The 24671-nt window shown below is 38.7% G+C and overlaps 2 protein-coding genes across 6 annotated transcripts in view; one reads left to right on the plus strand and one right to left on the minus strand.

Moving 5' to 3' along the window:
* The window catches only part of ST7L (suppression of tumorigenicity 7 like), a 59471-nt gene extending 46961 nt beyond the window's left edge, over nucleotides 1-12510 (minus strand). For 2 of the 4 annotated variants that reach the window (XM_030324647.2, XM_030324646.2), the window contains exons 1-5: nucleotides 12150-12384; nucleotides 9869-9951; nucleotides 5868-6030; nucleotides 3759-3813; nucleotides 308-423 (exon numbers count right to left, since the gene is read on the minus strand). In XM_030324647.2, coding sequence (XP_030180507.1) covers nucleotides 308-423; nucleotides 3759-3813; nucleotides 5868-6030; nucleotides 9869-9951; nucleotides 12150-12357 — 625 coding nt within the window. In that variant the 5' untranslated portion in view covers nucleotides 12358-12384. Of the gene's footprint in view, nucleotides 1-307; nucleotides 424-3758; nucleotides 3814-5867; nucleotides 6031-9868; nucleotides 9952-12149; nucleotides 12386-12440 lie in introns of those variants that run through there. The other 2 variants (XM_030324648.2, XM_032594362.1) reach the window with 2 other exon arrangements.
* Nucleotides 12343-24671, plus strand: part of CAPZA1 (capping actin protein of muscle Z-line subunit alpha 1) — a 51862-nt gene continuing 39533 nt past the window's right edge. The window contains exon 1 of one of the 2 annotated variants that reach the window (XM_030324652.2): nucleotides 12343-13113. In XM_030324652.2, coding sequence (XP_030180512.1) covers nucleotides 13075-13113 — 39 coding nt within the window. In that variant the 5' untranslated portion in view covers nucleotides 12343-13074. Of the gene's footprint in view, nucleotides 13114-13733; nucleotides 13832-24671 lie in introns of those variants that run through there. The other variant, XM_030324653.1, reaches the window with a different exon arrangement.

Consider the following 24671-nt stretch of genomic DNA (forward strand, 5'->3'; position numbering starts at 1 on the left):
TATGTATATAATTTCATGTGTTAATTTCCCATGAGCAGTTGCTGTATTTGATCTGAAACATTTTTTAGGTAACAAAAGAAGTGATTTCATATTTTTATAAAATATTTTAAATTCTTTATAAGAAGGGTAGGTAGTGTAACAAGTTAATGTACACTCATAATTCGTTTCAATTTAATCTGGGTCTCCTATCAATGATGCAAACAACCCCAAGCCAAATAAATTTGTATATTCTAATAAGTAACTTTAAAGAGCTTTTAAAACAATTTTCATTATCACTGTTTACCCCATGAACAGATATGACACATACCTGTGTCTGAAGGACGTAAAAAGTCCGTGTCACAGGTGAAAAAGGTCTGATGGTCCTGAGCTGACAAATTCATGTCATAGTAGGTAAGTGGCTCTTTACCAGTCACCCAAGTGTATCTTTACCAAAATACAAGAAAATATGTAAATTGAACATGAGAGAGCCTCTGTTACAACAAACACTATTTAAAATGCAAAAATATATTGCTACAAATTCTATTTCAGAATGTTTTAAAAGTTTATTATAATCAGAAAAATAAGAGAAAACTTATACAAACTACTTCGAATATGATAATAAAACATCAAAAACCAAGAGGGAGCAATCAAAAAGAATGAAATCTTGCCATCTGCAACTACGTGGATGGAACTAGAGGGTATTATGCTAAGTGAAATTAGTCAGTCAGAGAAAGACAAATATCATATGACTTCACTCATACGAGGACTTTAAGATACAGAACAGATGAACACAAGAGAAGGGAAGCAAAAATAATATAAAAACAGGGAGGGGGACAAAACATAAGAGACTCTTAAATATGAAGAACAAACAGAGGGTTACTGGAGGGGTTGTGGGAGAGGGGATGGGCTAAGTGGGTAAGGGCATTAAGGGGTCTACTCCTGAAATCATTGTTGCACTATATGCTAATTTGGATGTGGATTAAAAACAAAACAAACAAAAAAAAAACGGAAAAGGCTAGACTATTAGTGCTTCTAAATTAGATTTGAAGGGATAAAACAATTTGACTTAAGATACATACCTTACTAAATATACTTAAATTTTCAGTGAATTAGAATTATTAAAAGTAAAACTACAAAGAAACTAGAAGAAAACATAGGTGGATTTTTACGAGATTATCAGAACAGCAAAGGACTTGAAAAGGATAAAATAAATAGAAACTTTTTCCAGATTTTACTAAATTAGAAATTTAAACTTTCCTATCCCCCTGAAACCCACAATAATTAATAGCAAGTTACCAAACTGGCTAATAAATATATTTTTAAGGGTCCAATCTCATTAGTAATGAATAGTGAATTAAATTTACAAATTTTTATTTTTCACCTGTTAAAATAAATTGGAAAATACACATTGTCAAGGATGAGATGGAACATGGACTCACACATATTCTGCTGGTATAAATATAAATTGTCATATACATTTCTCTTTCCAAAAATGAATTAGGTAATATCTATTAAGAGTCTTAAAAATATTCATATCTAGCTAGGAAATGGGTATATGGAATTCTATCATACCATTCTTTACTTTTTTGATTTTTGAAAATCTCCATAATTAAAAAAAGAAAATACTAAAGAAGAGACAGGAAGACAACCTGTTCACACCCTTTGATTCGGGAACCCCAGTACTACAAATCAACTCTAAGGAAGTAATCATAGGTGTTTAATTATCATAGGTTAAATATTTATATATACAGATAGCCTTCTAATGTAAATGTTGATAGTGAAACATAATCTGTGACCCAGATAGGGAGCAGTAGGTAAGATATGGTACCTCCATGTAACAGAATAGAATAAAATCATGTTTTTGAAGAAATTCCTGTATAAAAAGGTTCTGTGAGAAATTCATGTGTTAGAAAAAAAGGATGTAAAATTATATACACATTGTGATGTTCAAGTTTTGTTTCTATACATGCATATAGAAGAGAGACTGAATGGAAATACTAATTGCATTTATCATTTAGTGATAGGAAAAGGTGATTTTTACTTTCTTTTTTATGCATCTCTTTATTTTCCAATTTTCTACAGTGAATATGCATACATTTTAAAATGTAAAAAAAAAGCAGTTTAAAAGTACATTATAAGTGTTATTTATGTGTAGATGATCAAAGATTTTAAGTAATTTAATAGTATAAATTACATTGCTATTTAAAGTTTTTAGCTATTTTTTGAGAAATTATCATAAAGGAAAAAGAAAAAGTAGATCCTTGTTCACTTAGCAAAGTTGTTTTTGTTTGTTTGTTTGTTTGTTTGTTTTTCAGAGAGTGCACGTGCCCAAGCAAGGAAATGGCAAAGGGAGAGAGAAAAAGAATCTCAAGCAAGCAGGCTCTGCAACCAGCACAAAGTCCAATGCAGGGCTCGATCTCACCACCATGAGATCATTACCTGAGCTGAAATCAAGAGTCAGACACTTTAACTGACTGAGTCACCCAGGCACCCCAGCAAAGTTTTGCTACTTATTGTAAAATCATAAAAAAATATTTATTAATGAGCTACATTATTCCCAAAATGATTTAAAGCAGTTAAAATATAATGTACAATATTAATAGCCCTAATTAGAAGCACATAAAAAAGACTCAGTAAAAGCAAAAATTGGGCCATACAGTGGAGCCTGGAATGAAGCTAATTGAAATACATACCAGACTTTTGTACCTTTGCTAACGGTTGGCTATAATAGGACTTTAAGCTTTCTAAATCCACACAATGATCATCAATACAGTTTAGACTTTAAGAGAAACTAATCATTCAAAAAGAAGCACAATGGGGCACCTGGGTGGCTCAGTCAGTTAAGCATCCAACTCTTGATTTTGGCTCAGGTCACGATCTCACAGTTTGTAGGATCAAGCCCCACACTGGGCTCTACACTGATGGTGCAGAGCCTGTTTGGGATTCTCTATCTGCCCCTCCTCTGCTCATGCTCTCTTCCTCTCAAAATAAATAAATACACTTAAAAAAAAAAAAAAAGCAGCAGCATGGAGTGCTTGGGTGGCTCAGTCAGTTGAGCACCTGACTCTTGATTTTGGCTCAGGTTATAGTCTCATGGTTCGTGGGTTCAAGCCCTGCATCATGCTCTGCGCTGATAGTATGGAGCCTGCTTGGGATTCTCTGTCTCCCTCTCTCTCCGCCCTTCCCCTGCTCGTGCTCTCTCTCTCAAATAAATAAACAAACAAACACTAAAAAAAAAAAAAGGAAGCATAAGTGTTCCTGATACTAAGATAAGAAATTTCTTGGGGTGCCTGCTGGCTCAATTGGACGAGCATGCAATTCTTGATCTCAGGGTCACGAGTTCGAGCCCCATGTTAGGTGTAAAAATTACTTAAATTAATAAAAAAAATCTTTAGGGGCACCTGGGTGGCTCAGTCGGTTAAGTGTCTAACTCTTGATTTCGGCTCAGGTCATGATCTCATGGTTGGTGAGATCCAGCCTTGTGTTGGGCTCTGTGCTGACAGTGCAGAGCCTGCTTGGGAGTCTGAGTCTCTCTCTCTCTCTCTCTCTCTCTCTGCCCCTCCCCTGCTCACATTCGCTCTCAAAATAAATAAATAAACTAAAAAAATGTAAATACAGTGAAGATGCTGCCAACTAAACCTTGGGCTCATCATTTTACCTTTTTATGTATCAATGTCTCCAACTAGAAGAGCTGTGATATATTTATAAAACAAATGTTTCCATAATACTTTTTAGTCTAAAACTAATGCCATAATTCTACTGAAAGCAAAATGTAATACCTCCTATATTCTGCTCCTCTGAAAAGATTTAGAGGGTTCCTCCATACTTTGCATTCTAAAAAACAAAGGGAAAGAAAAGGGAAGTTAGGTTAATCAAATGCAGTTAAATCTTACTTTCACCAACATTAATTGTATAGTCACTGTATGCTATGCACAGTGCTAGCCAGTTAGCACAAAGATGAACACGGCCTGGATCACCCCTGCTGTCATGCAGCATACATGACATAGTTCATAGTTCATAGTTCATTCATGACATTAGTTCATAATTCAATTATGGCATTTACCATATTACAATGTGATTATCCATTTGGTTTTCAGTTTTTTTCATTTTAAAATATGAACTCTGGGGCGCCTGGTTGGCTCAGTCGGTTAAGCGTCTGACTTCGGCTCAGGTCATGATCTCACAGTCCATGAGTTGGAGCCCCACGTCAGGCTCTGTGCTGACAGCTCAGAGCCTGGAGCCTGCTTTAGAGTCTGTGTCTCATTCTCTCTCTGCCCCTCCCCTGCTCATACTCTGTCTCTCTCTGTCTCAAAAATAAATAAAAACATTTACAAAAATAAAGAAAAAAAAATAAAATATGAACTCTTACAACTTTATTCATTTGTGTATTCTTGGAGCCTAGTGCAACATTTGGAACTAACTTGTTTAAATGAATTGAATGTCACATGAGAGTCCAGTCATGTAAACTACCATCTAAACTGTATGATAAGTGCTATAGTAGAGATATGTTTTGTTCTAAGAGAAGAAAAAAAGAAAGTAATTAAATTTTTCTAATAAATTAAAAAAGGCTTTAGAAAGGAGGTGACATTTGAACTGACACTGAATCATGGTAAAAGATGAGTAGAAGGCTGCTGGATGAAGAACGTTCTAAGAAGAGGAAATATCATAAAACCACACAGGCTAGAGTGCAAGGTAGGGAGTGTCTTCACTCTCCATATGTAAAGATATACTCAATCCTACAACAGGGAGTAAGACTATATATTATTGTTCTAATTATTTACATACTAGACTTAGCTTCTTGAGGACAGATCTATGTCATATTCATCTCAATATATCTCATTCTTAGGAGTTCTGTAATTATTTTACGAAAGGGGAAAAAAGGGGTCAACACCCACCCACCCACTATATGAATTTTACTGATACCAAATTAAAGGAACAATAATCCAAAAAATATTATTTCTATCTGGCCCTCAAATTTTTACTTTCATAATTGTATATCATTAATGATATTTACTTTGTATTACTGGTTACATATAAAAGAACAGCCTACAATTAAAGTATGACAATGGGGTATCCATACGTGAATAACTGAGATTTTGATGTCTTTTTTTTTTTTATTTTATTTTTTTTAACGTTTATTTATTTTTGACACAGAGAGAGACAGAACATGAATGGGGGAGGGTCAGAGAGAGAGGGAGACACAGAATTGAAACACACTCGATCCAGGCTCTGAGCTGTCAGCACAGAGCCCGACGCAGGGCTCGAACTCACGGACCATGAGATCATGACCTGAGCCGAAGTCGGACGCTTAACCGACAGAGCCACCCAGGCGTCCCTGATGTCTTTATAAATATATTAAGAAGAAAAAGTATTTTTCTAACTTTGCTATGTTGGCAGAGATGGCTAATTGTTCTTTCCTTTATGTAATAAAATCTCCTAATTATTAGTTGAGCATATGTACACCGAGAAAACGTTTAACAATTTCTCACTTGCCTTATATAGCTACTTGTGGCCAGCCTTTTGGCAAAGGTCTGACCAGTAGGAAGTAAGTTGAAATAGTATGTAACACTCTGAAGAGTATCCTTGGCTGCTGTGGGGTTGAATAGGGGGAAAAGGTGGCCTACTGGCCTAGTCTCCTTTCTGCTGATTGGAATGTGGATATGATGGTAGAAACCAGAGCAACAGTCTTGGACCACAAGGAAAAACTTCATTTGGAGATGGCAGGCTAACAAGATGGGAGACTGAGTATCTGATCATTGCTCTCCGTATCAGCCACAGATGACCTATATTTTCATGAAAGATAAATTTCTCTCTGTTGTGAGTTTTCTGTCTCCCATAGACAAACACAATCTTAACCATACGGTTCTGAAAACATATTAAATAGTTACCTGACAAATTCTGTCTGCTGGTTTCACTTTCTCTGTTGCTAGAAGGAGAACCTGGCTCTGAAATGCTGCTCTCCGTTCCTCCCATCAGAGGTCGCAAATGGCTCACAGATACTTGCTCAATAAAAGACGTGCCATGCTTATGGAAGTACCACCATTCAAACATCTATAACAAACAAAAAAATCCTTAAAGTAGAACTGATCACCAGAAATATGAGCTCAAATTAAAACATCTTTCAAGATGTTCCTATTTAATTCAGCACACTAAATGCACTCTCCCTCCAAAAAATAAGCCAAACACAAGATTCTCCAATAATATATGTCAGGTAAAAGTACAACTTCGTCATGAAATTTAGACAAGCTTAGGCAAAACTATAAGAAATATATCTATAAATGAAACATTAAAAAATAAGAAACAAGGGTGCTGGCTCAGTTGGCAGAGCATGTGACTCTTGGTCTCCAGGTCATGAGTTTAAGACCATGTTGGCTACAGACATTACTTAACACACACACACACACACACACACACACACACACACACAAGCAAGAAGCATTTAATCTGTAAGTAATCTAATTCTGATATGTCACATTGTCATTTTATTCTATCTGTAGCATAATGAAAAGAAAAACAATTTTGAAACAATTAGCATGGTGGATTAAGCATTGGACTAAGGTTAGAGAGACCACATTGGACTCCCAGTCAACCTGTGTGCTTTGGGCAAGTCACTTAACCTCTAGCCCCTCAGAACCTCAATATCCTATCTATTAAATATGGTTAACAAGAATTTTAAGTGCCTTTTGAACAATGAAGTACTACTCAGTATTTGGGAGTATAATTAATGTAGGTTGAGGTTGATTCTCCTGTTGAACCATTTAAAAATCAGGATATTCACTTCTTTCTGTTTTCATGGTTTATCACTGTTATAAAAAGAGTAATCAAGGGGTGCCTGGGTGGCTCAGTCAGTTAAGCGTCTGACTCTTGGTCTCGGCTCAGGTCATAATCTCACGGTTTGTGAGTTCGAGACCGCATTGGGCTCCGTTGCTGACAGCGTGGAGCCTGCTTGGGATTCTCTGTCTCCCTCTCTCTCTGCTCCTCCTCCACTGTGCTGTCTCTGTCTCTCTCAAAATAAATAAATAAACTTAAAAAAAAAAAGAGTAATCAAAAGAAGCTCTCTGTGGGGAGGGGTGCCTGGCTGACTCAGTCAGTAGAGCATGTGGTTATTCATCTCAGGGTTGTGAGTTCAAGCCCCACGTTGGGCTAGAGATTACTTAAAAAAAAAAAAAAAGCTCTCTGTGCTGAATTAACAGAATGTTTCGTATTTGGACACTCTAGCATTCTCAACTACCTTTGCCTGGTTCTTCTGGATTTCAGCTTAAATGACAGGTCCTCAGGGAACTTTCCCTGATTCCACAGAACAGAAAGCAGTATTATATGCACTCTTACCGGGTTTTGTGTTTTACTTTAAGAGTAATCTTTACACTTGTAAGAATTTGTTAAACAACCGGCTTCATTGCTATTCTTCAAGTTCCCAAGCACATGACCTCCTACCCCCTCAGGTGGAAGTAACACAAACAGCATAGCTAGCTTCCTCATTTCAGTGGGTAAGAGAAATTATAAACCTAATAATCTTTGCTGATAAAAACTCATCAATAGGGGTGCCTGGGTGGCTCAGTCGGTTGAGCGGCCGACTTCGGCTCAGGTCATGATCTCACGGTCTGTGAGTTCAAGCCCCGCGTCGGGCTCTGTGCTGACAGCTCGGAGCCTGGAGCCTGTTTCAGATTCTGTGTCTCCCTCTCTCTGACCCTCCCCCGTTCATGCTTTGTCTCTCTCTGTCTCAAAAATAAACAAACATTAAAAAAATTAAAAAAAAAAACTCATCAATATTATAAGGGTAATGACAAAGTTTAACTTTGAAAATGTTACTTGAATTTCCTATTTTTTTTAAAGTATATTGTTATAACCACTCTATTTTACTATTAGTTACTGTTGTTAATCTCTTAGTGCACCTAATTCATTTATTTAAAATTTTTTATTTGAGCATTGTTGATATACAATGTTATATTAGTTTCAGGTATACAACTTAGTGATTCGACTTCTCTATACTATGCTATGCTCACAAGTGTACATCTGTCACCATACAATGCTATTATGATATGAATTTCTTAATTTTTGTATATTTAAAACTCTTAAAAATAACAAATTTTAAGAACTACTATATATATGATATACATGTTATGTGTTTCATGCTTATATGATATATATGTAAGTTTCCCCCCTCTTATACATGAGGAAATTAAGACTTAGAGAATTTATGTGACTTGTCCAAAGTTATTAGCTAGTAAGTGGCAGAGCCGAGACTTAAAACTACATCTTCTAGTTCCAAGACTAATGCTTTTCCCACTCATCAGTTATTTAAAGACCGTTCATTTCCTTTATTTAGACTTTTATATGCTACTGACTAAATATGTTAAAACATGTTTAACAATGAGTCAGCTTTATAATCAGTAAATTTTCACTACTTTACCTATATTAACACATAGTTTTCATCCTTAAATTCCTCAGTAATTTTTTTAAGTCAAGATACAAAAATCCCTTTCTTGGCCAGCATTTCACTTAAACAAAATGGCCAAGTATCAGTTCCTATTAAAACAAAACAGAAAACACTCCAATACACATGCCATTATTTCTACTATAATAGAAGAGCACCATCTAGAGATGAGAAAAAAGCATAGAAAAATTCATTGGTTATGCATGCCATACTTCCTAAGATTTTAATCTGTAGCAGTGTTTTTCCAAAGTTTATTCTAGGAAACACTAGTTCCCAGGGATGTTTAATAGAGATTATACACACAGATTTTAATTTCTTAATTGAAAATGATAGCTCAGTCAAATAAAACAAGGGAAAGCTGAATTAAAATTAAATAGGTTTCTTTATCATGACACTTTTCTGAATAATGATGGTCAAAATTCATTAAGTGCTTACTGTGAGCTAGATACCATGTTATTGCAAGCTTTTACACACTTTATCTTATTTAGTCTTCATGATCCTATGAAGTTGATATTATCATTCCCAGTTATTAGATGAGGAAATTAAAGCTTAGAAAAGTTAATTAACTTGCTCAAAGTCACACAACTAAAGAGATCATTATGAAAACTAATATAATATTGTATGTCAGCTGTTTACTCCAATTAAAATCTCCTGGGGCTCCTGGGTGGCTAGGTTGGTTAAGTGTCCAACTCTTGATCTGAGCTCAGGTCACGATCTCAGGGTTTGTGAGATTGAGCCTGCCATCCAGCTCCATGCTGAGTGTGGAACCTACTTAGGATTCTCCCTCTCTCTCTCTCTCTCTCTCTCTCTCTCTCTCTCTGCCCCTCCCCCCCTCAAAAAAAAAATCTCCTCTCACAGTTAAAAAATAAAAAGTAATGGTTAGCTTGGCTCCAATACTCTGCCCTTAAATACTCCAGAGAAGATAATTGACAACCTATAGGCTGAATTCAAGACACACATTTTTAGTCTGCCCAACATTGCCAAGATTAAAATATTGGGAGATACACTTGTTGCATCCAGATGCTTTTGAAATCATATGAAAAATTGGAAGATCTCTTAATGGTGGTCTGCAAACCTATATGGCAGCAACTAGCTTTATCCCCTTTAGAAGGGGCATGCATTGTCCAAATTACCAAGTCCTAAAATAAATAAGGAATTTAATTTTTACACTCTGCCCATTTCATTCATTTTTGTTACTAAACTGAGCCCTGCAAGGATTTAGTTGGCAACCCACCTCTAACCACTGCCCCTTACAGTATACAACACTGTTTCATATGCAAATGAATACTATGAATACTGCCAATCTCTAAAAGTGGAGAGGAAGATGCAGTGTTTTATCAAATGCTGAACACATGTTGAGAATCCTGATCTATAAGTATTTACAATTATTGTAACCATATAGAGATTTGATCTTTAGATAACTACCAAAACATGAAGGAAATGGAAACTACTTACAAATATTAGTCCTGATATCAAAGAAGATGTTCCTGTAAGTGCCACATAGAATTTGGGCGTCAATGAATTTAAAAATACTGTCACTGCCAAAAGGAAAACAAAATACCAAAGTTTAAAAAAATGTAAATTCAAAGTATTCAAGTTACAAATAGGCAGGTGTCTTTATGAGTGGAGGAATATAAATAGTATTAATATCTAGTATCAGGTTCATCTGAGAAAGTTGTAGTTTTTAAAAAGCTACTTTAAATTCCCATTCTATGGTAACTTAAAAATCATTCTATTGGGTGCCTAGGTGGCTCAGTTCATTAAGCAGCACTATTGATTTCGGTTCAGATCCCGATCCCACAGTTCAGTTTGTGAGATAAAGCCCAGAGTCTGCAGTACAGAGCCTGCTTGGGATTCTCTCTCTCTCTCTCTCTCTCTCTCTCTCCCTGCCCTTCCCCTACTTGTGTGCGCGCATGTGCACACACACACACACTCTCTCTCTCTCTCTTTCAAAATAAATAAACATTAAAAAAATGCCTTAGAACATGTAAGGGTAGCGTAAAAAAATTTTTTTTTACATTTATTTATTTTTGAGAGGCAGAGACAGAAAGAGAGCACGCACAAGTGGGGATGGGGCAGAGAGAGAGGGAGACACAGAACCCGAAGCAGGCTCCAGGCTCTGAGCTGTCAGTACAGAGCTCAACATGGGGCTCGAACCCAAAACCCTGAGATCATGACCTGAGCTGAAGTCGGATGCTTAACCGACTGAGCCACTCAGGCACCTCTGTAAGGGTAGCATTTTAAACTGATGATTTGTTAAATAAGCAAATCAAAATGAGATAATTTAGTTTACTTTTGAGAATAAAATTAAGAACTTATAAATCATAACTTCGACAAGAAGTTTTACAAATCTTTAAGGATTAACTAAACACTCTGTTACAAATGAGGTTTAAAACCACTCCCTAATTATTTTGGTGAGATACAAACCAGTGTTTCAAATTAGAGGGAAGGAAACAGCATGTAGATGTGTTTGGCATGTCAGCTAGAGAGGCAAAATAAACCAAAAAGAATAACAGCAAACTGAGAGCTCCTTGCACCTGACTCACTGAAAGCCTGGACCAGACTCTTCACTTCAAATAACTGTCTCATAAATACTTTGGGTTTCAGAAATAAATAAAAGTCTATCATAGTTAACTACTCTCACCTACGTGGTGTATCTCGTTAATATGTAGAAAAATAATTTTTCTACGTTGATGAAGTCAAATTCAATTAGCTCTTTCAAAAAGTCTAGGAAGACCAATTTTTTTGTTTTAGTGTGTTAGTTATATCTGACTGAACTTACATAAAACCTAAGTTCGGAAAAGTCCAAAATATTTCAGAACATTATCTCACAGTATTTCATGTCATCTGGTGAAATAGAAAAGGGGACATTTGCCTTGCTACAGAAAATAAACCACAAGTGCTGCTAGTCACAGTCATCACACAACAGAAATACTTTCATCTTGCTCATAGTTTGAGTGAAAATATTGTAATGACATGGTAAGAGGGCCTGGCTCCCATCCACTTTGTCCTGGCTACAGGTAAAGGACAGCATTTGCAGAATCCACGGGGATCATCACTTCTTCCATGTCTGTATCTTCAGCTCAGACTACATAGCAAGCTCTCTACAAATGTTTAAAGCAAGAACTAAGAACCCACTACTGTTTGTGGCTCCCTTTCCCTTTACTTCCTGGACTATTCTATTACTCAAGCCTAAAGCAAAGAACAGACAAAAATACCACGAAAAGTATTTCTTGACAGAACTATCTTAAAACATGATAATGGTCGGCTAAGATCATGGCATTTTCCCCCTTTTAGGCCTTTGAATAGAGAGCGCTCATCTTTGTTGTCTAGGTGTGGGAACGCTCAGCTAATCGGCGAGACTCAAAGGAATGGTTTTCAAGGGATCCTACCAATGGTGGGGTGTATATAAATTCTGCAGCCAATCTGGAGACGCTCTCATCTGTTTCACTACCTGAAGCTTACAGCTTGTCAGGTGGCTTTTCATCGGTAAACGAAGACAGAAGAGAAAGGGCGGGTCTTAAGAGCTCAAGGGAGGAGCCCATATCTGCAGCTCAGGTTTGACAATCAGCTGGGGAGTCGCGGCCCAAGAGAAAAAGAACCCACTAGGTCGCGCACCACCGTCTCAATCTCCGAAGCCCTCCAGTGACTGCAGAGAATCTCTGCCCTTTGCCCCTTGTCCCCGGCCCCTCTCCTGGTTCCCCCGCCCATCCCCAGGGAGGTCTGGGCCTCTCACCCGCTGCCAAATTCTCACACAGCCTCAGCGGGACCCTCAGAACGTAAAGCAGTCCCAGCCCCGCCACGAACCACAGCGAGGCCCCAGTCCCAGCCAGCCCAGCCCGCAGCCGCTCCCTCCAGCCCAGGGACAGGCTTTGGCCGGGAGCAGGTGCGGGAGGAGATGCCGCAGCAGTCGCTGCTTCACCTAAGCCGTCACCGTCCGCCATCTTGCTGCACCCGCAGGCTCTGGGAGCTGGGAGGGGAGAAGGGCAGGAAACCGGGAGGCGGGAATCCTGGGATAGTGGCGGACCTGAAGTTGGCCTCTGTGAAGGCTGTCTCAGGGAACGCGGACCAAGAAAATTTGGAAGGTGGAGGAGCATCCCAGGGCTGCCTCTTCCTTCGAAGGGCGGGAAGGGGTGGTTAGCGGCACCGTTTCTGGAGGAACTGGACTGAAATGTGACCTCGGAATGAAATGTTTTTGCTTCCATACGAGTGAGGGTCACCTTTCACCCTATTCTTGGGTTTGGAAAAGCCACTGACCGTTCCAGGGCCCGAGCAGCACTTAGCCCTTTGGACTCGGCTGCCACGGAGATCACTGGTACTGGGAAAACCTACAGTAGCAATTGCTATTTGGTCGGATGGAGCTTGGGCGTCAGGAATAGTCGAATCACGCTCCCATCGTCTCATAGATGAATGGGGAAATGAATGTAACTCCGTGAGAAAGTTATTAGACTTAAAATCATTTAAAGCAAAGCCTTAAGGCAGCCGGAGACTTCTGGAGTACCCGCGCTCGGAGCCACCACCCTCGCCCGTAACTGACATGGCGCCCTCTCGGTCGGCGTTTCCGGGCGGGTCCTTCCGACGGCCCCCGCGGTGATTCCATCATTCGGCTTCCTTCCCGGCTTGCCTCGCGCCCGGGCCGGGCTGGGCCAGAGCAGCCCAAGATGGCCGACTTCGAGGATCGGGTGTCGGATGAGGAGAAGGTAAGGGGTCCGCCTCTCTCTCTTGCCTCCTCCCGCGACAGGGAACAGGGGCCCGACTTGGCTGTGGTGGGAACCCCGGCAGTGTCCCCAGGAAAAAGAAGCTTCTTGGCCCGTGCTGGCATACGCTCTGCAGTTGGGACGCTTTGCTCTTGAGGGGCTTTCCTCTGCCTCACGGTGGCCCCAGTTCCCCATTCCTTAACTCTCTTTTTCTCCTGCGGGGCCTGAGGCACAGCCCAGTGACCTTCCTACAAGAGACGAGATTTTGCCTTATTGAATCATGACTGTGGACTCTTTTCTGTAATTAAGAGAGGGGGCGATGGTGATGTCTGGACGTGTCAGGAAGCAGTTATTTTACCGCCTTTAGCTGTCGGGGCTCTCCCCATCCCCCCATTTTTAGATATGATTGAGGCTAGTTTAGGGCGAGTCACTTCCTGGTCAGAGTGGCCTCTTAACTTCCCTTTTGCTCCTCCTTCCTCAGGAAGTGATTTTGCTGTCACGACTCTTCGACAGGGAGAGGTCCCCATGTGTTGTCCGTCCCTCCACTCTTTTCTCGCTTACGATCGGCTGAACTAATTCTCAGTAATAAGTGTGTAAGCCTCAGGACATTTGCTTCAGAATTTGAACACCACTCTTCTCTGTAGACAGTCCCTTGATTGATCGTGTGCATGTGTGTAAGCCCGCGATGACTCCATCCCTTGCGCCTTACATCCTATTAACGGTAATTTTTGAAAAAGAGTTTTCTGTTTCTTAACAAATCGAGAATAGCCAGAGGATTTTTTTTTAACTCTGTAACGGTTTAATATAGCACATAAACTTCATGTTAACACATTCAAGTTTGGACAAAGCATCGTGCCTTCTTCGATGCTCCACTGTGTGGTCTTTGATTATAGTTAAATTTATCCGCGTGTTAAGTGCTTATTTACTTCTTAAAAAGTATTTGAAACATAAGAGCATATTCTGCATTAGGTAGAATAACTTTTTGTTGACAACCGCACACATTTCTTAACACTTTTCAGGCTTTTCAGTAAATACTTGATTTTAGGGTCTGTAGAAATTAGAATGATTTCACTAGGTGACTTGTTATAGGACAAGAATTATGTCTTTTGTTTCCCACATTGGCTGTTACAAAATGTGCACTCTTGCATGCTGTAAATATATCTGGGCTCTTTATTTTTTTAATAAGAGAGATGGGGATGACAGAGGGGTGACTGTTTATAATCCAGGAGTACTCCGTACAGAATAATTTGATATGTCATACCTACGTATAGCATGTCATTTTGAAATACTGGAGAATGTGGTAAACGTTCACAAGCCATTGAACAATACTTTAGCATTAAATTTTCTCGTTCTTGAAAATTCTCGTGTAAAACTTAGAGAAGAAAAGAGCATCTTACATATGAATTAACGCTGAAGAGAAGTCCATGATAAAATGTCTTGGCTAAGGTAAATAGTTACGATTCGGATGAAATTATAGTAAAAATCGGGAATAACGAAACATTGTTAGCCCAACTGATGGCCCACTTATTTTAAGGAAAAATATTGTTACAGCAAAATTTCACTAAAAATTTAAATAACAATAAACTTCAAAGTTTATGGTGTCCAAACAATACTACATTTACCAGTATTGTGGGTTTTTGTCTTTGAGGCTAAGTTAGAATGCCCTTTTAATTAAACTTGAGAAAATATACATGTATTTTAAAGCGCAAATCGAGATGTCTTTGGATGTTGACAATGTTTAATAACATCAATAGTCTTAATTTTGTAACAGTAAATTTGTGAAGTGTCCTCTTATCTCCCAGCATACTTCTTTTGTTGCTTAATATTAATTAATAATGAAACAGCAAGAAATCAAAATTAGTACTGTAAATGCCCAAAAATGTTGATGAATTTCATATTTCATCAACAGATTTTAGATTAGCCACATTTCTTTATTATTGTGAACAACTAAGAATAGCTGATATCAAGAAGTCTCATATAATCCATATGATTTGAGATTACTGAAATTTTGTTAGGTTCTTATTCCCAGACAGAACTTGATCTGTATTTCTCTGTTGTGAATCTCTAAGTAAAAAGAAAGGGCCTTGATACCTAAGATTACCTCAGTTTTCCTTTAGCTTCATACCTACACCGAGCCCTTTTCCTCCAGGCTTCTAATTCCTTTTAACTGAATTCAGGAATTGAAGTATTTTTCCAACAAGACTTGTTGCTATGAATATCTTAGCATTCATAAACAGTAAGTAACCCTTAAGTGAGATCTTGTCCTATAAAATTTTCACAACCAAGGCACTATTACAAATTTTTAAAATCAAGATATTTTCAGCCATAATTTGTATAGATTCTTCCTTGAAGGAACTCTAAAGTTTCCATTTTTTCCTCTTTTTAACTAAGATCTCAGCTGCGTTTTATTTGAGTTTTTTTTTTCAGGCGTATATGTCATCACATGGAATATATTTTAATATCACTTTTTATCTTTGTTGCATTTCCTGAAAGCAGTGAACCCAGAGATGAATTTGGTGTTGATAGTCTCTGATTTCCTTGCAAGTATTTCTATAAAAGCTAGTAAGATCAGCCATTCTCATAAGTAACTGCTTAGGTTTTTATCACTTTACAAAGAGGAAGTTGGGTTTTTTAACTTCTACATTGTTACCTGAAATGGTCATGATGAGCTGCCTAAATAAAACAGGAAGCTGAAAGTGTAATAACTTGCAGAAATAAATGCTTTTAGTTTTGTCCTCGAGTTCAGTTTCTGAGAATGAGCTACACTCTTCTAGTCACTGACTCTTCAGTTCCAAATGCTTAACAGGACCAAAGTGACAAGATACCATAATTAGGAAATTTGAAATGTGAGAAGAATTACTTGTTTGGGCTCATTGCACTGACTGTTTCCTTTATTTCATGATTCAGCATTTTAAAAAAAAATTGCAGAGAGAATTTTAAGGCTGAAAAAAGTGCAATTAGCATATTTTCCCCTTCAGCTTAACTATTAGAATATTTGTGAACAACCTCAAAAATGCCATAAGAGGGGCGCCTGGGTGGCGCAGTCGGTTAACCGTCCGACTTCAGCCAGGTCACGATCTCACGGTCCACGAGTTCGAGCCCCGCGTCGGGCTCTGGGCTGATGGCTCAGAGCCTGGAGCCTGTTTCCGATTCTGTGTCTCCCTCTCTCTCTGCCCCTCCCCCGTTCATGCTCTGTCTCTCTCTGTCCCAAAAATAAATAAACGTTGAAAGAAAAAAAAAATTTAAAAAAAAAAATGCCATAAGAGAGAAACGAATGCTTAAAGCTTAGACAACTATGTCATCTTTAAGGCACTTTTTGGAACAGGTTTATCAAAATTGTTGAGGAAAGATGTGAAAAATGGTAATTTGAGGGCTCAGAACTTATGAAAAATACACCTTTTTTAAAAAAATAATTAATTAATTAATTTTGAGGAGGTGGGGTGGAGAGAGAGGAGCCCAAGGCAGGGCTGGAACTCATGAACCGTGAGATCCTGACCTGAGCCGAAATCAGGAGTCCAGCGCTCAACCAACTGAGCTACCTAGCTGCTGCATGAAAAATATACTTCTAAACTGTATTTTTTTGATTATGTATTACATCCTTAATTTACTAGATGAGTTATTACCCTTACAGGATAAACTCTAGAGCTTATTTGCTATAGGTATTTTCTAAAAGTCATTAATTAGTATTAATACTGCTGTTCTTTTATGTTCTCTTTTTTTCAGTTAGGTTTGCTGAGTAGTATTTATAGAATCTGTCACAAAATCCTTGGACAGGAGCATAAAGCCTAATAAACAGGTGCAAACTCAGATGCCCAATCTTTGGTGTAGGTTTATAATTTCTTCCAGAGTATCTATCTCTTTTATTAGGACCAGCCTTAATACTAAGCAAAGTAGCATAATTTGTCAAAAAATCAGGCCCCAGGTTTGTCTGATTCAGAAGCCGTGCTTTTTTCACTTTACTGTTTTTCCCATTTAACCATGAGTGAAAAAAACAAAATAGAGGTATCCATTTAATGAATTATAACTGAAATATTGTGATGTAATGGGAAAGAATGATTCTGAATGTTAGGAGATTTGGCCTCTCTTTGTTGAGCTTATAGCCACCAGTGTGATTCTAGAAACATCACTTATCTCTGTGGGCCTCAGTTTTCTTGTAAAATAGGTAAGGAGAAATGGATCAAGGTAACCCAACAAAGTTTAATGAACTTCTACAAACTGTAATAAAAAAAAAAAATCTTTGTTTTAAAAATTGAGACATTAAAATGTTTCAGGAGTTTCTGTCATTGTCTGCTTTTGCACATTTGCCCTGATAACAGAACTGTGAATTCTTCTGTAACTGAAAGCATATCTTTTTATGCTAGTACCTAGCATAGGACCAGGTACATAGTGTAGGGACAACCTTTTGATACAAAGGAGACCAACCAATCACACCTTTCTTCATTCTCATATTTCCCCAGCTCATGCTCCCTCATCCCACCTCCCAATTATTTCTGGTAATCTCTAGGTATTTCTTGAGTTCAGGAACGTGTCCACACTCTGGGTTTTTCTTTGGGCATTCATTGTGTCTAAGTATCTGCTGCCATTACTGATGATCTGTCATGCCACTGCTGGGAACATTAGATCCCTCTGGAGCCGTTTTAGTAGTAAATCCCATAAAGCTACAAAGCATTATGCATACCAAGAGGACTATGAACATATACATCTAGCCTTGCAGAACCCCTAATAGAAGTATTTCCTTCATCTGCTTTAAGTTCTCTCCTTTAGAGCTCAGAAAAACACACGCTATAAGGTTAGGTATAATTTGTGCTTTTCTCCTCAGGTGCATGAGTTTCTCTCATTTTCTTGCATGTCAAAAAAAGAAAAAAACTTCTTATGTGGATCGGCTCCTGAAAATAAAAACCCTGGGTAGGAAAAATCAGTCAGGATACTGAAGACAATTTAACTACTTGGGGATTTCTGAACTAGGTGATGATTTTAATATGCACTTAACTGTTATTTTCCCTTTTCCCTTTATCAGAACCTCCTGCAGATCCTTTGCATTTCAGTTCATCTCATCATTGTTCCCTTGTAGTCACACAGGCTCAGAACATTAGCATCATTTTTTTTCCTTCTTAGCCTCTTCTCTCGTGTTCAATTAGTATTCCAGTTCTGTAAATTCTTCCTGTCATTAGATTCTGTTCCTCCATTTCCATTAGTATTTTTGAGAAAAATTATTTTTTGGTGTATAGGAACTATAATCAGATTACATGCTTAAAATTAAAATGTAGGACAAAGCATGAGTAAAAAGTCCCACCACCCCTGTTTTCCAGCCACCTAGTTCCTGAGAGGCAGCCAGTATTCTTTTGTATATTTTCTATTCTATGCGTATACAAATATACTTCTTACTTAACATTACATCCAGTCAGTCCACATTCCTTCTGTTAATCTTCATTTAGGACCTTTTTTTTTTTTTTTTTTTAATTTTTTTTTTTCAACGTTTATTTATTTTTGGGACAGAGAGAGACAGAGCATGAACAGGGGAGGGGCAGAGAGAGAGGGAGACACAGAATCCGAAACAGGCTCCAGGCTCTGAGCCATCAGCCCAGAGCCCGACGCGGGGCTCGAACTCACGGACCGCGAGATCGTGACCTGGCTGAAGTCGGACGCTTAACCGACTGCGCCACCCAGGCGCCCCATTTAGGACCTTTTCTGATGCTTGAATTATTTCTAACAACATTCTTAATTGTTCTCTTTGCCTCTTTTTTCTCTCTACATTTTTCATTGATTTACCACAGTTCTTCACACTATTAAGTTTTGAAGTATGTGTAAAATTTGTTATTGCTATAACTGCACTTACATATTGTTAAGCAGTGTCTATGAGATGGAATATTCATTTGAATGGATCATATGATGTAGTGTAGGTCAATTATAACAAGCAAGAAGACTGCATAATGCCAGACTTCAAAGAAAGGTGGTAGGTTCATTGGAACATATGAGAACTTTGTCTTGTGAATTCTTTGTTTTGCATCTAAGTGCTTATTATGTGTTAAGTATTTCACGTATTAACGTGTATTTGTCTCAAAACATTCCAACAGGATAGGTATTTGTATTATCCACATTTTACAGTTGACTAAACTGAGGCACATTTGACATTAAAAAAAACTATGAACCAGTGTTCACAATTAGTCGAGCAGATTCGGTGTTGATAATCTGCTTCCAGACCTGTGGTCTTACCCACTTTAATCCCTTTGAATAGACAGTAGGCAGTAAATTAAGGTAGCAAACAATTCTACTGAAATGACACAGCCCTAAACAGCAATCAAGTTTAATGGTATAGTGACATGGATAGTTCTACAGATACTAAAATACTGATGTTCTTTGGTTGTGACTACATTGTAATTACTGCTAAATTAGCTGCTCTTTTGAGTTTCTTCAAGTGTGCTACCAGTAGTATTTGAAATGTCTTATAAACTCAGAGTGTTAAGACACTTGATTTTAGAAGTTTAATGATCATAATAGTCCTCATGACAAGGTGAAGAGCATCATCCTCTTAAGAATGTTATATAGCAGTACCTTGGAACATTATTGCCTACAGTAGAGTTGCTGGTGTGCTGCTTTCTTTTTCTTTCTTTTTTTTTTTTAAAATGTTTATTTTTGAGAGGGAGAGAGAGAGAGAGACAGCGTGTGAGTGGGGAAAGGGCAGAGAGAGAGACACACACACACACACACACACACACACACACACACACAGAATCCGAAGCAGACTCCAGGCTTTGAGCTGTCAGCACAGAGCCCAACACAGGGCTCAAACCCATCAACCATGAGATCATGGCCAGAGCTAAAGTCAGATGCTTAACCAACTGAGCCACCAAGGTGCCCCTGGTGTGCTGCTTTCAAAAGCAGATTTCTAGGTTCTATCCTAGACCAACTGAATCAGAATCTGGGAGGATCACTGCTCAGGATCTTTTTTTTTTTCCCCTAAATGTTTATTTTTGAGAGAGAAGCACAGAGCACGAGTGGGGGAGGGGCAGAGAGCAAGGGAGACAAAGAATCAGAAGCAGGCTCCAAGCTCCAGGCTGTCAGCACAGAGCCCAACATGGGGCTCGAACTCAGGAATGGTGAGATCAGACCTGAGCTGAAGTCAGACGCTTAACTGACTGAGCCACCCAGGCGCCCCAGGAATCTATTTTTAAATACGTTTCCCAGTAATTCCACTGCAACTCCGGAACCACTATCCAAATCTTAGTCTTCTGCCTTTTAGCTCAGAAACTTGATTCATCAGGATATTAAAACTAAATCTCTCAGGAACAAACTTATATTATATGATTATATTCATCAGCCTATGATGAAACTAATGTATAAAAGTAGCAGAACAACTAATTTAACAAATATAGAAAGGGGACGCCTGGGTGGCTCAGTTAGTTAAGTGTCTGACTTCTGCTCAGGTCATGATCTCACTGCTCATGAGTTTGAGCCCCACGTCGGGCTCTGTGCTGACAGCTCAGAGCCTGGAGCCTGCTTCGAATTCTGTGTCTACCTCTCTGCCCCTTGCCCACTCATGCTCTGTCTTTCTCAAAAAATAAATAAACATTAAAAAAATAAATATAGAAAGGACTAGAAACTTTCTTTCAGGTAGGTCAGGGACATGGGAGATCAAATTATAGTTCTTTCACACTTGAAGTGTGGAGTTGGAACGAGGGAAGTTAACGATACAGGTTAACATTTTAACTATATAGGTGAACATTTTAATGGCATTTTCCTCCTTAATAGGGATATATACCCAACACAAGACCATGTAGGGTCTTTGGGCAGAGCACCCTCTAACTTTTAACAGCAGCAGACATTGTTTTTACATGGCTGGAAGGAAACCCTTAAGTATCAAAAATTTGCGTATTACATACAACTTCTCCTGCAGTCTTTCCCCTCTTAATGACATACTCATTCTTTAGTTGTTCAGGCCAAAAAGTTTAGTGTCATCTTTGACTCCTGTTTCTTTCACAATACATATAGTCTAGTAGCAAATCTTGTAGGCTCTGCCTTCGAACCATACCCAGAAAAAGACGGTTTCTCACCACCCCCTTATTCCAACCACTCTGGAAGAAGCCACTGTGATTTCTCCTAGGTTATTGCAGTAGTCTTCTCTTTGGTGTCCCTGCTGGTACTCTTGCCTCCTCCTCCCTTCCCAGCAGGCTCTCTGCAGTGCAGCACCCAGAATACACTGGTTGGAGAATGTAAGTTGGAACATGTCACTTCTTTGCTCAGAATCCTCCATTGGCTTCCCATCTTCTTCAGAATAAAAGTTCTTACTCTGACAAGTCCCTCTGTCTTTACCGCTTTCCTCTCTCACCTCATCTCCTTCCTATTCTCCCCTGCTCCTCTCTGTTCTAGCCACACATTCTCACCTAAATGGTCTTTGTGTTTGCTCTGTTGTCTGGAGTTCTCTTCCTTCTTCCCTTAATTCCTCCAGCTATTTCATCAAAAGTCATTTTCTCAGTGAAGTCTTCTCTGGTTACCCTATATATTGTCAAATCCTAACATTTCATTATCCCCTTAAGTTCCTTTATTTTTTTATTTTTTAGCATTTGTCACTGGCTATTTAATGTAGTTTATTTAATGTTATCTCTATCTGTTATTTAATGTCTCTCTACCCATTAGAATGTAAGCTCCACAAGAACCATACACTGGTGCATCACCATTGCCTAAAACAGTGCCTGACACGTAGTACACTATCAGATATTTGTTGAATGAGTGAATAAATCTCACTTTAATAGCATCTGACTTGATTTCATAGCTAACTCTTAGAGGACAGACTGATTTCCAGGTTTTGTGAGGCCGTATTAAGGATTCCAGTACTTCCGTATTACTAACAGTCTAATTTTATTAATGGAGCTTCCCACTCAGAAAGCTTCAGCACTTCTCCATTACCTACAGATACAACCAGACTTGATATTAGCATAACTACTGCCATCTGACTCATCTCATTCTACCCTTCTCTTTTATTATCTCCAAATAAATCCTCTGTTTCTACCAAACTGGTCTGCCTGCAAAAGACTGTTTTCCCCCCACCTCTTTTCATTTTACTATTCCCTCATTTGTAACACCCACCTCCTAATCTAAAGCACTCTGTAGAGCTCAGTTTAGATCTCACCTGCCCCTTCCTTAAAGTGTCTTTCCCCAACCCAGCCCACATCTATCCCATCCTTCCTCTTTAAGTAAGTTGTTTCGTTTTGAGTGAATGGACAAATTGGTAAACACAAAGATCTGAACTTTAAAGAAAACATGTTATTCAAAATTCAGTAACATGTAGGCATTTGCTTAGGGAAAGAAAGTTAAGTATCTGCTATGTATTAAGTCCGTCTCATGTTACCTCACTGGATCCTTAAAACAGTCTGATATGAGCAGGTATTATATCCACAAATGAAGAAACTAAGACCCAAGCAATGAAATATTAAAGCTGGCTTGTAAAACCAGGTCTGACTTCAAAAGTTTTTGAAGATAAAATTGGTAAAGACATACCTTTGAATTAGAATGCCATAACATGCCAGATATGCAGTGGATCTTGAAGGCTGAAGCTTCCTGTTTCCCAGTACTTTTGTTTCCATGTGGCATAGGTTCTCACCACCAAACTCTACCCTTTTGGACTTCAGTCATTGCTCTCAAGCATCTGAATCTCAAAGTGTATGGTGTGAATTTTTCCCGAGTTTCTTAAATTGGTCTTTTTGTTTCCAAAATGATGCCCATTGTATATCTGGCACTTGGAACCCTTTACCTGTCTGCCCAGTAACCTAGAATAAGGGATGAGAATGTGTGTGTTTTAACACATTTAAGCTTCTAAACAACAAGTTGCTTATGTGATCTTTTTCACACATTTTTATCTTTTTTCTGACTCATTAGAACATTATATCTCAGACTTTTCTACTTCCTCAGTTCTTGATCTAGACATTTTGATCCTATAATTAAAATGAATAGGGCCTTTTGGGGCACCTGGGTTACTCAGTCGGTTGAGCATCTGACTTGATTTCAAGCTCAGGTCATGATCCCAGGGTCATGGAATCGAGCCCTCATCGGCCTCGCACTGAATGTGGAGACTGCTTGAGGTTCTCTCTCTCTCTCTCTCTCTCTCTCTCTCTCTCTCTCTCCCCCTCCCTCCCTCCCTCCCTCCCTCTGCTCCTCTCCCCAGCTTGCACTCCCTCTCTCTCTTTCAAATAAAAAAAAATGAAAACAAAAAACAAGTATTGTCTTTTACCTCCTTCCATATGAATATCAGTGCAATTTTGGATTTAAGGTAATTCAACTTTTTAAATCTTCACTGAGAATGAGTCAGTACTTAAAATTTTTTCCTGTTCAGTAGTTAATGTCTTAAGGCTTACCACTGACTTTGAACTTCTAAATGAACACTAAGGTGTATACTTGGAAATCTTTTTACCAGCATTCTGATGTTTTATATTAGAAGAGTCCAGAATAAGAACTAATGGATGATTTCCTTGTAACTTGGTGCATAGAGGGAATGGTTGGGAAAGATTAACTATAAAATAGATAAGAGCTGTTTTTTGGTTCTTGTCTGTTGTAAATTTTATGCTTAAGTTTGTCATTTTTATATACCATTATACTAGGTGACATAAAATATAATGATGACCCTGTTAAAGAAAAAATTGTTCTGATACTTGTTAAAATGACTTGGGGTGGGGCGCCTGGGTGGCGCAGTCGGTTAAGCGTCCGACTTCAGCCAGGTCACGATCTCGCGGTCCGGGAGTTCGAGCCCCGCATCAGGCTCTGGGCTGATGGCTCAGAGCCTGGAGCCTGTTTCCGATTCTGTGTCTCCCTCTCTCTCTGCCCCTCCCCCGTTCATGCTCTGTCTCTCTCTATCCCAAAAATAAATAAACGTTGAAAAAAAAAATTTTTAAAATGACTTGGGGTGTCTGAGTGGCTCAGTTGGTTGAGCATTCAACTTTGGCTCAAGTCATGATCTCGCAGTTTGTGAGTTTGAGCCCCACATTGGGCTCTATGCTGACAGCTCAGACCCTGGAGCCTGCTTCGGATTCTGTGTTTCCCTCTCTCTCTGCTCCTCCCCTGCTCAAACTCTGTCTCCCTCTCTCTCAAAAATAAATAAACATTAAAAAAAATAGTAAGACGATTTTATTCAATAGTTTTGTGTTAGGGGAGAGAGCTAGAGCTCAACTCCAGATGAAGCAAAGACAACTGGGGATCTATAGCCAGCAAGCAGAATGAGGGGGTCAGTGGATGGAAAATTACTAAGAGGACACATAAGGGTAGAGGGATTCTTACTTAACTGATTTAACAGGATCCTTACTAAAGACAGATTGAGGACTTCTGCATCAAAGGTGGGGGATAAGGAACTTGATCAGATACCTAAAGTGGGGGTATTCTCACTAAAATGACAACAGGTTCTTGCTAGGATTGGGTTAGACAGGATATAGGATGGAGCCAAGATCAAGGCCTAGCTGAGAAGAGAGGGCTCAGAGGAGCCTGACTAAAGTTTGGTTAAGGAGAGACTTTGACATTAAATGTATGTTATGTAATTACTTTAATAAGTTTTCGAGCAATTATTCCTTAGAGTTGAT

This window comes from Lynx canadensis, chromosome C1 (genome assembly GCF_007474595.2).
Source record: "Lynx canadensis isolate LIC74 chromosome C1, mLynCan4.pri.v2, whole genome shotgun sequence".
Lineage (NCBI taxonomy): Eukaryota > Metazoa > Chordata > Mammalia > Carnivora > Felidae > Lynx > Lynx canadensis.